The 14,902-nt window shown below is 34.6% G+C and overlaps 1 protein-coding gene across 2 annotated transcripts in view; it reads right to left on the reverse strand.

Moving 5' to 3' along the window:
- Positions 1 to 889: 889 nt before the first annotated feature.
- LOC110102825 overlaps positions 890 to 14,902 on the reverse strand; it is a 48,432-nt gene continuing 34,419 nt past the window's right edge. For both annotated transcript variants that reach the window (XM_028693635.1, XM_028693634.1), the window contains exons 12-17: positions 13,823 to 13,919; positions 9,523 to 9,682; positions 9,408 to 9,456; positions 9,250 to 9,332; positions 2,314 to 2,534; positions 890 to 951 (exon numbers count right to left, since the gene is read on the reverse strand). In XM_028693635.1, coding sequence (XP_028549468.1) covers positions 918 to 951; positions 2,314 to 2,534; positions 9,250 to 9,332; positions 9,408 to 9,456; positions 9,523 to 9,682; positions 13,823 to 13,919 — 644 coding nt within the window. In that variant the 3' untranslated portion in view covers positions 890 to 917. The remainder of the gene's footprint in view (positions 952 to 2,313; positions 2,535 to 9,249; positions 9,333 to 9,407; positions 9,457 to 9,522; positions 9,683 to 13,822; positions 13,920 to 14,902) is intronic.

The following is a 14,902-nucleotide window of genomic DNA, read 5'->3' on the forward strand; positions in this document are numbered from 1 at the left end:
TGGAACTCACACAGAGATCCACGAAATTTCCATCAAGAGACTCACGGAGAGAACTAGGGGAAAGGAGAACTCACAAAGAGATCAATAGTTAGTAAACATTCAATAATTCAAATCCTCATACAAGAACACAAGAGCCATTTAAATAGGCTCCACTGACAACAAATATAAAAAATCTAAAATGCCTCCGGGCTACCAAAAGCAACATAATACCCTCCGAGGATAAAATGGGAAAACTGAAAAAATAAATGCATAATACAATAAATGCTAGGTGCAAATAAAACTCAGTAGTAGAGGCTCTCCATCATGGCCGTCGATCTCCGATGTCGTCTCTCGGTAAGACGAGCCGAAATCTCCTGTCGATGACCTCATATATATATATATATATATATATATATATATATATATATATATATAATAGTATTATATTATATATATATAGCAAGGCTTAATCAAAGAATTTGAAGCAGTGCAGAAATATGTTCATATCATGCAAAACAGGGAGAATTAACTCACAAACTTTTTGATCATCTCCGCGCTGCAGAAAGTAATCATCATTTTGGAGCACAGCAACTGTTTAACAACAAACCCACCGTTAGAGGTTGTCAAAGAGTTGCCTAAAAATGACAAAAGTTAGATGAACCACTGTGATAACAGGCTGTTAACTTTGCATTTAGATATGGAGGATAAACTTACAGTGTTAACACATCTAGTATGGCTGACCAGATGTCTGATGCATGGCAATACCTAGGATTAACGTAACCCCACATTGCAATGCTGATGATTTTGCAATATTTTGGTAAACTGGCATGAGAAAGCAGAAGCAAAGGGGGCGGAAAAACGAAGAGGAAGGAAGATCAACTTACCTACCATCACCGTGGAGTGATGAGGACTGGCTTCATACTGAAGTGCCACGAGCATCATTTACACCCTGAATCACCCTCATCAACATGGCTTAGATAGGCAAAAAGAAAATGTTGATGTGTATTGAAAAATTGTTTAGGGAAATGAATTTCAAATTTATTCCTTGGAAAATTAATTATATATATATATATATATATATATATTAATATATATATATATATATATATATTTTGAGAATAAATAGAAAAAGAAAGACATTTAATCTAATTAATTATAATTAACAAAAGAGGAAAGTCATTTAATATAATTGATTATAATAATAATATCCCATGGATCTTGGAATCAATCCTATGAATCTTGGTGTTAAAAGAGAAAATCTCATAATATAGCCCACAGTTGCAGCCCACAGATTGTTGACCTGTTAAAGCCATGGACCCCCTTTTTGCCATGTGATTGAACATGTATTGTAACATTTCTCATTCAGTGGAGTAACCATCGTCACCAAACAGGTCATCAACTACGTTTTAACTATGTAAGTACCGAGCAGCTAACTCAATTGACATGGAAGGAAAGGACAACACATATGGAGGAATAGAAATCAAAGTTAGCTCAATACCACCAATTCCCTGGAAGGTTACTTAATCAAGGCATCAACTGCTAGCAAGTATGCGAAGAGCGTCTCAGAAAAAGTTAGTAAACCAAAAACGTTGTAATTATACTTTAGAGAAAAATGTCAAATGGTCCCTGGACTATTTGTTTAGTCCTAAATTATAAATTTGTTCAATTTAATCTCTTGACTCTTCAAATATAATTCAAAATAATTCCTCTTATAAAATATTTTAGATCATATTTGAGGAGTCAATGGACTATTTTGGATCAGATATGATAAATTAAGAGACTACATTAAAAATATTAGATACTCTGGAAAAAAACAATCTCACATAAATAATCCAGAGACCAATTTGACTTGTTTCTCTTATAGTTGAAATTAAGCATTCATCTTGCACCATAGCAAAAATAGGCGCCCAACTCAACCCACATCCACACTGTTCAAGTGTTGAATTCAATTATTACACCCTCGTCCCATATCTTGCTATGCATAATTCAGCTTTAGGCTTAACTACATCCAAGTTAATTGTTAATTCGTTTCCCTTCTGTAGCCTGGGTGGGGATGTTTAGAATTAGGTTAATATGAATGTCATATCTAGGATTTAAGATTAGCTTATAATTACTGATTATTTGGGATGCCATCATTAATAAGCCCTATCTGAACACAACTGATTAACAATTGGATGCCCAAATTCGATAATCATAGTTCTTCCATAGTAATTTCATGATCAATCCAGAACAAAATGGCCACATAAAAAAATAATAAAACCACATACGCAAGTTCCTATCGATGTAAAAGCTGAAATATATGAAAACCACATAAAGTTCCGGATAAGAACTCACCCTGGAAGTTGACCAGTATGCTCTGCAGTAGGCATTTGCTTCCCATGGCTCAAACAATGCAGTGGCCTGATCAAACGCATATCCCTGGCTGAGATACAGTTCCCGAGGGGCAGGTCTCGGACATTTGTTGGCATAAGCCGTGTATCCCATACAAGAGAATTATTGGCTGTGCTAGAGGCACTAAAGTATCTCCCACAGCTGCTAAATGAAACAGATGTAACCTGCAATGAATGAAGGGAAAATATGGGTTAATTTTCCTGAAATAAGTTATTTGCAAAAAATTAATATATATTGTTGAAAGAATGTGAGACCCACAAGTAAATTAATTTTAAAAGGAATTTTTTACCACATGGATTAAGAGTTCTAAGTTCTAACCATAAGATAGATCCTCTTATGGACCTTAGAACGCAATCCGTGTGCTTCCACTTCCCATTCTAGCCATTGGCCCCTCTTGGAGGTTTTTTTCCTTTTTAGATTAAATAGCTTTTATTTATTTCAATTGTAAGCCTTTTGGTGAAGTACATAAATATTTTTACACTTGGTACAAAATCAGACAATAAAATTTAAAGTTGTTTTCTACTTTTCAAATTTTCTACAAAGTATTATAGCAAGTTTACAGTTTCGCCTTTCAACTTTTGTTATTTTTTCTATCTTTTTGTTGAGAATTTTCATTTTCATCATTATGATGACATATTTCTTTGACTTCCTTTCTTAGGCGTTGACCCTCACAAATGATGAAAATCAAATTAGAGGTGAACTCAAGAGACTATAAGCCTGCCTCATATTGCCTGTATGAGAAACATTATTTAAAATGCTTCCAAATTACAAAGACCTTTTTGAAGGGAAAGGGAGTTATCCATCATTTTGAGGATCCTCCTCTGGAGTTAAAAGACCTAAAATTTATACTTGGGAAGAAGAAGATTTCATGATCATAACATAGTTGTGGAATATAATAATACCTGAAATCAGTGGACCCAATATATTCTTATTTACAACAAAATAAGTTGGGACGTTGTTAAAGAAATATGCTCGAAAGTGAAAGATGTTTTCCCCGTTTATGAGATCAAAACTTATATTTTAACAAACCAGCAACATAATTTTCATGTTATTGAGTACTTTAATGCAGTGATGGTTTATTGGCTTTAATGAGATTATTACCAAGATATCAAGATGACATGCTACGATGAAGCCGTAATTTTCAAGCAATTTGTAGAACGAGAAATGGTGTTTGAGTTTCTTACAATATTCAATATGACTTTGACCAAATACATGTCCAACTCTTAAGAAGAGAAAACCTAACATCACTAAATGAAACTTTTTATCTCATATGAGCCGAAGAAGAATGAAGAACAATAATGCTCAATGCTCCGATTTTCGAAACATCTACCATAACAACCACTGAACCCTAAGATATAAGAGTTACCTGCTACAAACTCTTTCCTAAAATTAAGGTAAAAGTTTTCTTCCAAAGGTAATTTATAGCGTAACTACTGCAAGAAAAAAGGTCAAATCAACGAAAATACTGGAAAATTCATTAAAAAAACCCGCATGATATACAAAAATAACGATCAAACAAAAAGGGTAGGCCAACCATTACATTAGGGGTGTCAATTTTTTACCCGACCCGAAACCCGACCCGGACCCGACCTGAAAAAATACGGGTTAAGGTTAACCCGTTTAGCAAACGAGTCGTGTTCAGATTTTTGACCCGTTTCAAAAAATGGGTCGGGTTCGAGTTGACCCGAAAACCCAAAATCAACCCGACACTGACCTGAAAGTTGAGTCCATCCCGGTTTTCGACTGCACTCGCAAGTCGCGACGTCGCCCGCTGCTGCACTCGCGCCGTCGCCCGCTACCGCGCTCGCGCTGTCGCGCATTCCCGCGAACTCCGTCCGCTTGGTTGGTCCCAGTCCGCACTCGCGCAGTCGCGTCGTTGCACGTACCACGGTCCTGCGGACTCTGTCCTGGACGCGCGGACCGCGCGGTCCCGCGGACTGCCAGAATCCGTCTGAAGTCCGAACTCAAGCAGTCGAGCGTTCGAGTGCGGACGGAGTCCGAACTCGCATTGTGGCGAGCTCCGCCCTCTGCCGCGCAGGTCGGGTCGTGTCAACCTAGCAACCCACCCGGGTCGGATCCGGGTTGAAATGTCTGACCCGTTTGCAAAAATGGGTCGGGTTCGGGTTGACCCGTTTAGACCCGAGTCAACTCGGGTTCGACCCGAAACCAACCCGTCGACCCGAATTGACACCCCTACACTACATAAGGGCTTAATCCAAAAGAAATTGAAAAATTCAGAAACTTCCTCACCTCTGAAAAAAGCATCTAAATAATAATCTCTAGGTCAAAATAATAATAACTTCTAACTCTTGTATTTTCAGTGCCTTGAATAATTTGCCTCACACATGGATCCTAGCTTCAAGAGCAATCAACCACATGACTGGCTTTGCCAACCTTTTTAAACCTATAAACCTTACTCCAACAATAGAAGAGTAAAAGTAGGTGAAGACTCTCTGACAATAATTGTAGATCAAAAAATAAATTCAACTTTCTCCATATTAATCCAGTAATTTCCTACAAGGTCCTTATCTTTAAGTAAATTTTAACATTACTAAAGACCAAAACTATCAAATAACTTTTTTTGCTAATCATTGTGTCAGGCAAGCTAAGGAAAATGATAAGCTATATCTTCTTGAAGATGAAAACCACTTGTCATATTTTCTTTTTACTTTCACCCTCAATATAGAAGCCATTTGAGAACATCATTATAGTTGACATCCATTTTTAAAATGTTTTTTTTTTCTATTTTTCAACGTTTAAAATTGCGCAATAAAAGGCGCGCCTAGCCATTTGAGAACATCATTATAGTTGGCATCCATTTTTTAAAATGTTTTTTTTTTTTTTTAAATATAAACATAAAAACTTTTCATTATGAGATTTAATTTTTTTTTTTTCTTCTAAAAGTGATTCTATATCCTCTACACTCTTCTAATTGTTCACTTTGATATTTGAAGATTTTCCAAAATTCCCAATTAAAGCTACAAAATTTATCAAATTCACTGATGATTACACTAGGATGAAATGGATAATCTTATCAAACAAAAATTTTAAGTTAACATTACACTTTCTTCTCTTACAACCATTATACAAAAAACAATTCCATGCTAAGACAAGATATTTCAGACTAAAAATGCTTGTAATTACTTTAATCACACATGACTGTTTTTTTTCCAGAAAGAATGTATCATCCATCAATCCTCCTATCCTAAAAATTCCTAATAGAATAATGATAGAAAGGAAAAATTGCCATCTTACAGGACTTTTCTCTTTTAGAATTAAGTGCCAAAAAGATATTAAGAAGAAGCAGTAATGACTACTACATACCAAATATGTAGAATACCCACAAGATTAATAGGATTCAAAAGTCATATAAACTATCTAGCTAAATTTCTCCCAACTAACATCCTCTCAAAAATTCCTCTTAAATATTTGGGTGCACTGTATATATCAACATTCACAAACACAAGAGTAAACTTGATCCTAGAGCACTGAAATGTATCTTTATTAAGAATTCCTCTACTTAATGTCGTATAAGTGTTATCACCCTACCACGGAGTACCACCAAAAAACTTCTTACTTCAAAAAATATCACCTTGATGAGAACTTTTTGAATCAAACTCATCTTTTGGGGGAGAACTCTCAACTAAAAAATAAATTTAATGAATTTTATCTTTCAACTTGGCATTCCTATAACACAAACTCCAACAAATTTAGACATTGTACCCCTTCAAGTCTATATAAGAATGAATAAGCCAAGCCAAAATCCCCAGCAAGTTCAAGACTCAAAATCACGACAGATTCTACTATATTATCCCATCTCCCAGTACTAATTTCATTACAATACCATAAACTCTATTTGAAGCACTTGAAAATAAAAATTTGAAAAATGCCATGAAGGAAGAGTAGAAAAATTACATGTGTGAAATCGCTGAACCACCAAAATGAAATAAAGCAATATGGTGTAAATGAATTTTTGTAAAATATAAAGCACCTCGAGATTGGTAATCAAAAGATATACTCTATCCTATGGAACTAACTATTAAGAAACTTTGCTCCTATTATAAAAATAAATACAATACGCATCTTAATTTTTCTTGCAACCAATCGTGGATTGTCATGCAGCAATATGATATAAGGAATGCTTTTCTACATGAGAATATTGAAAAAAGTCCATATAGCTCCACCACCTAGATATGATAGTTCTTTCACAATGAAAAAGTGTACAAATTATAAAAGGCTTTATATGGTCGTAAACAATCTTCAAGAACTTGATTTGGCATATCCATAAAAGTCATGAATGTAGTTGGATACAAGAAAAAATAAGATCATAACCTCTTCATAAAATACTCCATTAATAGTAAAATTGCAATTGTCATCATATCTATTGATGACATAATTGTCATAGCTGATGAAAATAAAGAAAAAGAGTCCATAAAAAAAAGCTTGTTGAAGGAATTTGATATCAAAGAGTTGGACAAACTCAAATCATTTTTGGTAATAAAAGTGCTCGGTCATAACAAAAAATACTCCTCTCTAATCAAAAAATGTATCATAAATTTATTAAAAGAAATAAAAATAACTAATTGTAATTTTTATAAACCACAACATAACCGAATCAAAAATTGGATGCACGTGACGGAAAAAAAGTAGATATGGGACAATATCAAAGATTAGTTGAAAAATGATATCTATCTCACATCAGTCCCGACAGCACATTTGCATTGAGTATCATAAGTTAATTCATACATAAAACCAATAAGTCCATCTTCAAGCTGATTATAAAATCCTCATATAGCTTAAATCAAATCCTAGTAAAAGAAGTATTTATAAAAAATAAGATACTTTACAAATTATAGGGCAATGTTTAAAATTGCGTAATCGGGGTATTGAGGCATTTTTCGTTCGTGAGGCGAGGCGTAAGCCTCAAGGCGTTTTTGAGGCATAAGCCCCAAAATCAAAAAATTGCGTAAACATAAAATGATAAATTTTGTATATACTAATGAGTAAATAATATATAAAATATAAAAATGCACAAGATATGAAGTGAAATCAAAATATCTCAATACTAAGATAACATGAATACAACAATATACCGATCTGCCAGGGGGCAATGCCCCCTGGCGGGTTCGACCTGGAAAGATATCGAGCATGTACCGAGCGGTATCGAGCAGGTACCTGGCGGTACCGAGCAGGTACCTGGCGGTACCGAGCATGTACATTAGTTTTTTTTTTTTTTTAGAGGCGAACGCCTCTCAACCGCGAGGCGAGGAGCGCCTCAGTAAACTTGAGGAGTACGCCTCATATCCTGAACTCATTGCGTGGGCTTTGAGGCTTAAAGGGGCAAAATTGTGCTGAGGCGCGCCTCTTATTGCAAAATTTTAAACCATGTTATAGGGTATACTAATGCAAAGCATACACGATCATTAGTGAACAAAAGATTTATGAATGGAAACTGTCATTTTTGAAAGAAAATCTATAAATATGGAAAAGCAAGAAATAATTTATTGTTTCAAGATCTAAAGTTGAATATGAATTTAAAGCCATTGTCCAAGAAATTTTGTGGATTAAAATTATTTTGGAATATTCAAAAGACAAATGGAAGGTCCATTAAAAATATGTTGTCAATAAATCTGCTATCAGCATTGCTCATAACCTGATACAGTATGATCGTACGAAGTATATGGAGGTAGATAGACATTTCATAAAAAAAGAAACTAAAAAATAGGTTGATTTTCACTTTGTTTGTTTGCTGAATATTCGTGCAACGCTCAGACGAAACTGTTGCGGGCTGGAATATACGCTGCGGTAGAGTTAGAAATTTTTCGTCTGAGCGTTGCACGAATATTCAGCACACAAACAGGAAAGGAAAATAAACACCAGGATTTTTATGTGGAAAACCTGAAAAAGGGAAAAAACCACGGGGCCGCGCCCAGTTGAAAAGTTCCACTAGTGTTGCTTGAGTTACAAGAAGCTGATTCGTCCCACAAGTTAGGACGATCAGATTTACAATGAATTTCTTTTGAATTGAAATTCAGTTACAAAGTTGTGCAGAATTCCGGCGTTCTCCCGGATATCCGGCAGAATCTCGGCATGTTCGGGCGGCAGGAAGAACTCCGGCGGCGATCGAGGAGGAGCTGATTCTCCTTCCCCTTCTCTTCTTCTTCTTGTTTCGGTCCCTCCTTATGAGAAATGAGGGGTCTATTTATAGTTTTTCTAGAGTAGCATGGCTTGTAAATAGGTGTGAGATCATGGGCGAACAGGGAGTGGTCGAATGGATGGCTGATATTGAATCCCTTGATCATACATTGTTCGTCAGTCATTTGAAGGCCTTAGTGATGTCGGAATCCGGCGATCTTGGGCTCGTTGGATTCGTCTCGTCGAGCCGTTCGATTCGACTATAAGCTCGTTAAAATCGGAGACCGTTTGGTAACTCAAATTGTGGTACGAGCTTTCCAACAGCGCTTTGGGTGATTGATTTTGGCTCATTTGGGCTCGGATTGAGTTGAATTTGGTGTCGTTGGGTTCGTATTTCCGTATATATATATATATATATATATTTTAACCAATCTTAATAGGGATTTTTAAGCACAGGTTTCTAATTATTGCAACAATCCTCTTATGGCCCTTAGATTGCAATTCATTTGTCTTTTCATTCTATTCTTGTTGACAACCACTTTTGGGTTCTTTCTTTTTTTTAATAACTTTGATTTATTTTTATTATAAAACTTCTAAAGAAATCTATAAATACTTTCACACTTTGTACAGAATCAAACAATAAAATTTAAAATAGTTATATATATATATATGCACCAACAATAGACTAAAGGGACAAGCTACAAAATAATACTATGCATATAACAAAATCTATTTAAAGTGTACCTCATAATTCGATCCGATTGAAAGATAATTAACTGCATTGCAAGTCCGTATGTCAAATAAGCCAACAGTTCCATCAACAGCACCTATTGTAATGGTGCATAAAAAACCTCATCACTGTCAGCAATATATGTGGGATGCCCCGGGATGGCAAGTCATACCTGTGATTATGGTGCTGCCTTGTGGATTTACTTTGAGTGAAGTGATAAACTGTGGATCAAATATGTTAGTCTAATTGAACAAATGTTTTAGCAGATCAAAAGAAAAATAACTTACAGAATTATTCGCAGGGAAGCATTGAAGGGATTGTGGAGATTCCATATCCCATAATTGCACTATTGCTGAACCACCGCGATCAAAATCACTTCCACAAGCTAGAAGACTTTCATTGCAAAATTCCGTTGTATCAATAGACGGAAGATCATGGTTCTTAACCCTGCCCTTGGAATGTAAATTAGACTTGAATATAAAAGATGTAGCATAACAAAGTCTATACATTTAAAGAGAGAGAGAGAGAAATATATACAATTATTTTTAAGAAATGATAGAAGCTCTTATGCTCACACCTAGTAACATTCATCCATATCTTTGAAAGACAATGATTTAATAAAGATTTCAGCTATAAATATGATAGTGGGAATTTGAAAAGAAGATTGAATTTTTAATCTCATCCTCATCCTTCCAAAAACATATATGAGAATTAGTAGATAATTACAATTAAATAAGATAAATATTAAAAAAAAATTATGTTTATTCTCATATAAAATTTATTTATACTGCAAATATTCTTTAAAATATTGATTTATATATAGTTCGTAAGCAAAACAAAAAATTATTACATAGAAGCATGTTTTAAGATAGAATATTATTTTACAATCATATTTTATTTCTCATTCATTGCAGAGTAATCTAATTATTATGATATGATGTACTTCGTCACAATTGTTAAGTAGCATTATTCATAACATAACTTCCTTTGAATTGCCGGAATAATTTTTTTTAGACAATAAATATAGCATTTTTTTTAACAAAAACGTCATTTATTCAAGCAACAAAATAATAAAAAAAAAATTAAATCAAATAAATATATTTACTCATTATCCTATAATCAAATAACAAATATAAAATTGAACAGAATCATGAATATATTAATCATGGTTGTCCTAAGTCACAATTAGATAGTCATACAGGAATTTTTCTCAATTATTGCCAGCCACTAAATCCTCTCGAGTTCGAACTCGCTTTCAAACTGACGAGCTGAGCTCGATAGTACCAAAACTCGACTCGACTCGGCTTGTTTACACCTCCCAAATTGATTTTCAACTATTTAATCTTCAGTACATGCTACTCAATCATCCCTCTAATTTAATCATGCATTAATTTATCATTTTTTTTTCACACATCCATATTCACAATCACATCTTGAAATATTCAACTTTCTATTAGAAGGTTTGACACCGAGGATAAAGATGGAAGAAAGACTAACTAATCAAAAACACAGAAAAACCTCAAATTTTAGTTTGCCAATCCCATATATAGACCCTTACAATCAAACAAATCAAGTCTAGTGTCCAAAGGCCAACTAACAATTGAAAGGACTGAAAAGAGAAACAAAAAATTACCTAAAACAAAACAAGATTACAACGATTGAAATGGTCATAATCTACTGTACTCTTGGAAATTTCCTAAGAAATCCCCTGGCCGGCAGATATGCTTTCTCCCTCTACTTGGATATCAATTTTTTCCAGCGCTGAACAACTGTTTGAGTCTAACCAAAAACCATACAACGACTGGACAGGCCCTGAATTGATCTAAGGCTGAGTTCTTGATTCCAAGAACCAGCACCTGCAGGAAAATAGCAAGAATCTCCCAGTAGATGGCTCTTTACAAGAAGCGACATCAGCATCAATTGAAAAATAGTGGTAACAGAGAACCGGGTGGCTTCTTGCTATTCAGTTTGCCTTCTTGGATCAAGATTTCGGTGACTAATAGCAGGTTGTACACGTTCCTACACTGGGCGGCCAGGCAGGGCTTGGAAATCGCTATTCTGGACAGTGCACTGGCGGCCTGAACTCAGGCGGGACACTGGCAGCATGTCTTTACAACCCCAATTTCTAATTGTTTTCCAGCACAGCTGGCTGAATGGGGGACGAAGAGGCTCAGTATTGATGATGGCAGAATCCCAAACTCCACTACACCCTCTCTTTCTTCTCGTCTCAATATTTAGGGGGAAATCCATCCCAAGAATGGTAACTCTCCCTGCTCTCTCAGGTTTTCCTAAAACCGAACTCGAACTCCAAACCCTCTTTCTCTCTCTCAGGAAAATGGTTTATTTATAAGCAAACAGAAGACAAAAGAGAGAGCATAAAATACCAAACTACCCCTATTTAACAACAACAACATCAAGCCTTTATCCCACTACGTGGGGTCGGCTACATGAATCTTTTTTCTCCATTGTGTCTGGTTAAGAGTCAAATTCTCATTTAGATCTAATTAAAAAAAGTCATTTCTAATATTTTCTAACCAAGTCTTTTTAGACCTCTAACTTTCTTAACATAGGTTAAATCTAATACATCAACTTTCCTAACCTGGTCATCGGAAGGTCGCCATTTTATGTGACCAAACCATCTAAGGCGGCTCTCTCTAATCTTATCTTCCACTGGAGCTACTCCAACATTTTCACGTATATGCTCATTTCGTATCCTATCTCTAAGGGTATTATGCTTCTCTTTTAATGGCCAACATTCGGCACCATAAAGCATTGCAAGTCTCGCCACCATCTTATAGAATTTTCCCTTAAGTTTGTGGGGGACTTTTCTATCACACAACAAGCCCAATGCATTCCTCCACTTCAAACATCCAACTTGAATTCTGTTGATAATATCCCCATCTATTTTACCATCACTCTAAACAATAGATCCAAGATATCTAAAATGTGCACTCTTATTAATGACTTGATCGCCCAAAGTCACAAACCTCCCACCAGCTTTATTACTACTAAAATTATACTTCATGTCATGATTATTCGATAAGTTTTAAGCTGGTTGTCGACTACCTAATGCAACCCTCCACTTTTCTCATCCAGGACTTCGGACCTGGCAACGGCAATGTTGCATCTAAAAATGGATATAGTATCTTTGCATCTCCAGAACCAAGCAAAAAAAATATATGGGCTCGATATTGATCATGATGTAGTCCAAAATTATTGAAAAATATTTGTCCACTCAACATCTACTTCAAATACCAATCAACATACTTGTTCTTAATAACGTCAACATACCTAAGACTAACTTTTCTTTTTTAATGTACACAAAATTAATTCTTATGGTACTCGATCATACCCCTTTCTAAGATTAATGAAAATATTGTCTTCCCTATAATTCTAGATTAATTTTCATACCTCTTAATCAATTGTGAATATTTTCTAACATGAAGACAATTTGATTTTCCATAATCAAATTTTTATAAACCTTCGCTAAATTACTCTCTGTGATAACTTCATAATATAATTCACTAGTTTGATTTCTTTATAATCATCACAATCTTAAATGTCTACTTTTCTTTAATATTTGTAATGAAATGCTCTTATAAAAATTTATTGAAAAGATGTCAACCAAACACTATAGTATTCCCCATAACTCTCTAAATCGCAATAGGCATCACATATAAACCTAAAATTTTAACTTTGTTTATCAGTTTTGCATCATTTTTTAAGTCAATCAACAATGTATCTTATTGTTATGTTCCCTGAGAGCCCTGAAGCAAGGAGGAATAGATAAGAAAGCAAGGGGAATCCCGTTCAAGAAAGAGGAAGGATAGATTCAAGGAAGAGCAAATGAAAAAAAAAAACTCCAACCTATTAAGATCTTCATTTCTAGTTATTCATTTAATTTCATACAAGTATAATTCTTTCTTTTGGGCAAACCTTGTTTGATCCATCAGTCATTAGTAGATCACTAATACATCTTAAATTCCACTGATTTCCAAAAACTGACCACAATAGAAAAATATTATTGTGAGGAAATAAAACTTAAATAATTTTAAGAAAAAAAGAATGGGATAAATAAAAAAGTTCACCAGAATGAAAGCCGTCGACATTCATAGCCTTGCATTTCATAAAAAGAGGGAACCAACATAAAAAAGCTCATCAATATCTTTAACTGATAAAATACATCATTAAGCAAAATCTAACAAGAATTTATATCAAAAAAATTAAAATTAAATGTTATTTTCAAAAGATGACCAGGACTTGTTAAAATTAAGTATTTCACAGTTTTTTTTTTCTTTAAATTAAGTATTTCACAGTCCAGTAACATCATGCTACTAATGGTCCGGCAGTAAGACAGAAGGAAACGTGAACCTAAACACAAATGATAAAACTGAAAAACAACCAAAAAAAAAGAAAAGTTTTTTTGTTCTCAACTCTTTTTTCCACAGAGAATAAGGTTTCAGTAAATGAACAAAAAAATCGGCAGTACTAAAGAAAATGTTACAACTGTTGCAAGTATACAATATCTGAAACAAAATTTTGTACAATTATGACGCATCGTGAAAATACACAAAAAATACAACTTGCCTAAAGTTTGAATTCAGATCAGCAACAAGTTCTCCTCTCAAAGCATTCCATAGCAGAAGTTTGCCATCTCCCGTCCCCCCACCAGTGACAACAAGACCTAAACAAAGAGCAGCACATCAAATAAAGGTACAGACTAAAGAACGTGAAAACAACTAACAGAATAATAAATTATAGCATTAATATTCATGGGCATCAGATGGGGAGAGCAAAGTAAGAGCAATTGATGCAGTCTAGTTTATTCTAACGTAGGATGTGTTGGGATCACATGTTGATCTGATAGGTACAAAATTATAAATAGGGAATAATTATTTGTCTTCAAGTTTATTAGCTAGGTTCTCTATAGGAAAAGTTCAAGTTCCATAATCATGCACAGAACACAAAAGAGCTAAATTTAGTCCAAGATCATGCCTAAATAGACTCTTTCTTTTTATCTTTCTATTAAGCTCATACGTTAGCTGAATTGCCAAGCCGCTAAAACTTTGATCATTTCAATTAACCATAGGTTAGATGCTTAACCCTGAGTTAATCCATAGAAGAAACAAGCCTTTTTCAGCCAACGCAAGCAGACCAGCCACATTGGCCGGGTGAGGTTCAACTGAACCCAAATGAATGGATTGGCAAAGGTTCAAAAGCCACAATTGGATATGCTACCTTTCATGCAAATAGTAAAGCTACAGGACTTGATATTGTCAAGGGTTTGCCCGCCATCTACTTCAATAAACATCATATATGTGGTGTTTGTCACCTTGGGAAGTAAATTATATTATCATTTAAGATAAAAATGCTTTTCTACCATCTAGGCCTTTTCAATTATTGCATATGAATTTATTCAACACTCTCTGAATCATAAGCCAAGAAGACAAGCAATATTTTCAAGCCGTAGTGATGTAGACAAAGGGGGGGTCAACTCATGTCCAAAATAATACAAATTTTGGCTTCCCTTGAGTCTACTATTTGAGCTGAAATTTTAGCTCATTTATGAGTTGGACTTTAGTTCATTTATTGAACTAAGGGTTAGCTCATTATTAGCTAACATTTTAGTTCATTTATTATCTTACTTTTTATTAAATGTTATTTATA

This window comes from Dendrobium catenatum, unplaced genomic scaffold (assembly GCF_001605985.2).
Source record: "Dendrobium catenatum unplaced genomic scaffold, ASM160598v2 fragScaff_scaffold_334, whole genome shotgun sequence".
Lineage (NCBI taxonomy): Eukaryota > Viridiplantae > Streptophyta > Magnoliopsida > Asparagales > Orchidaceae > Dendrobium > Dendrobium catenatum.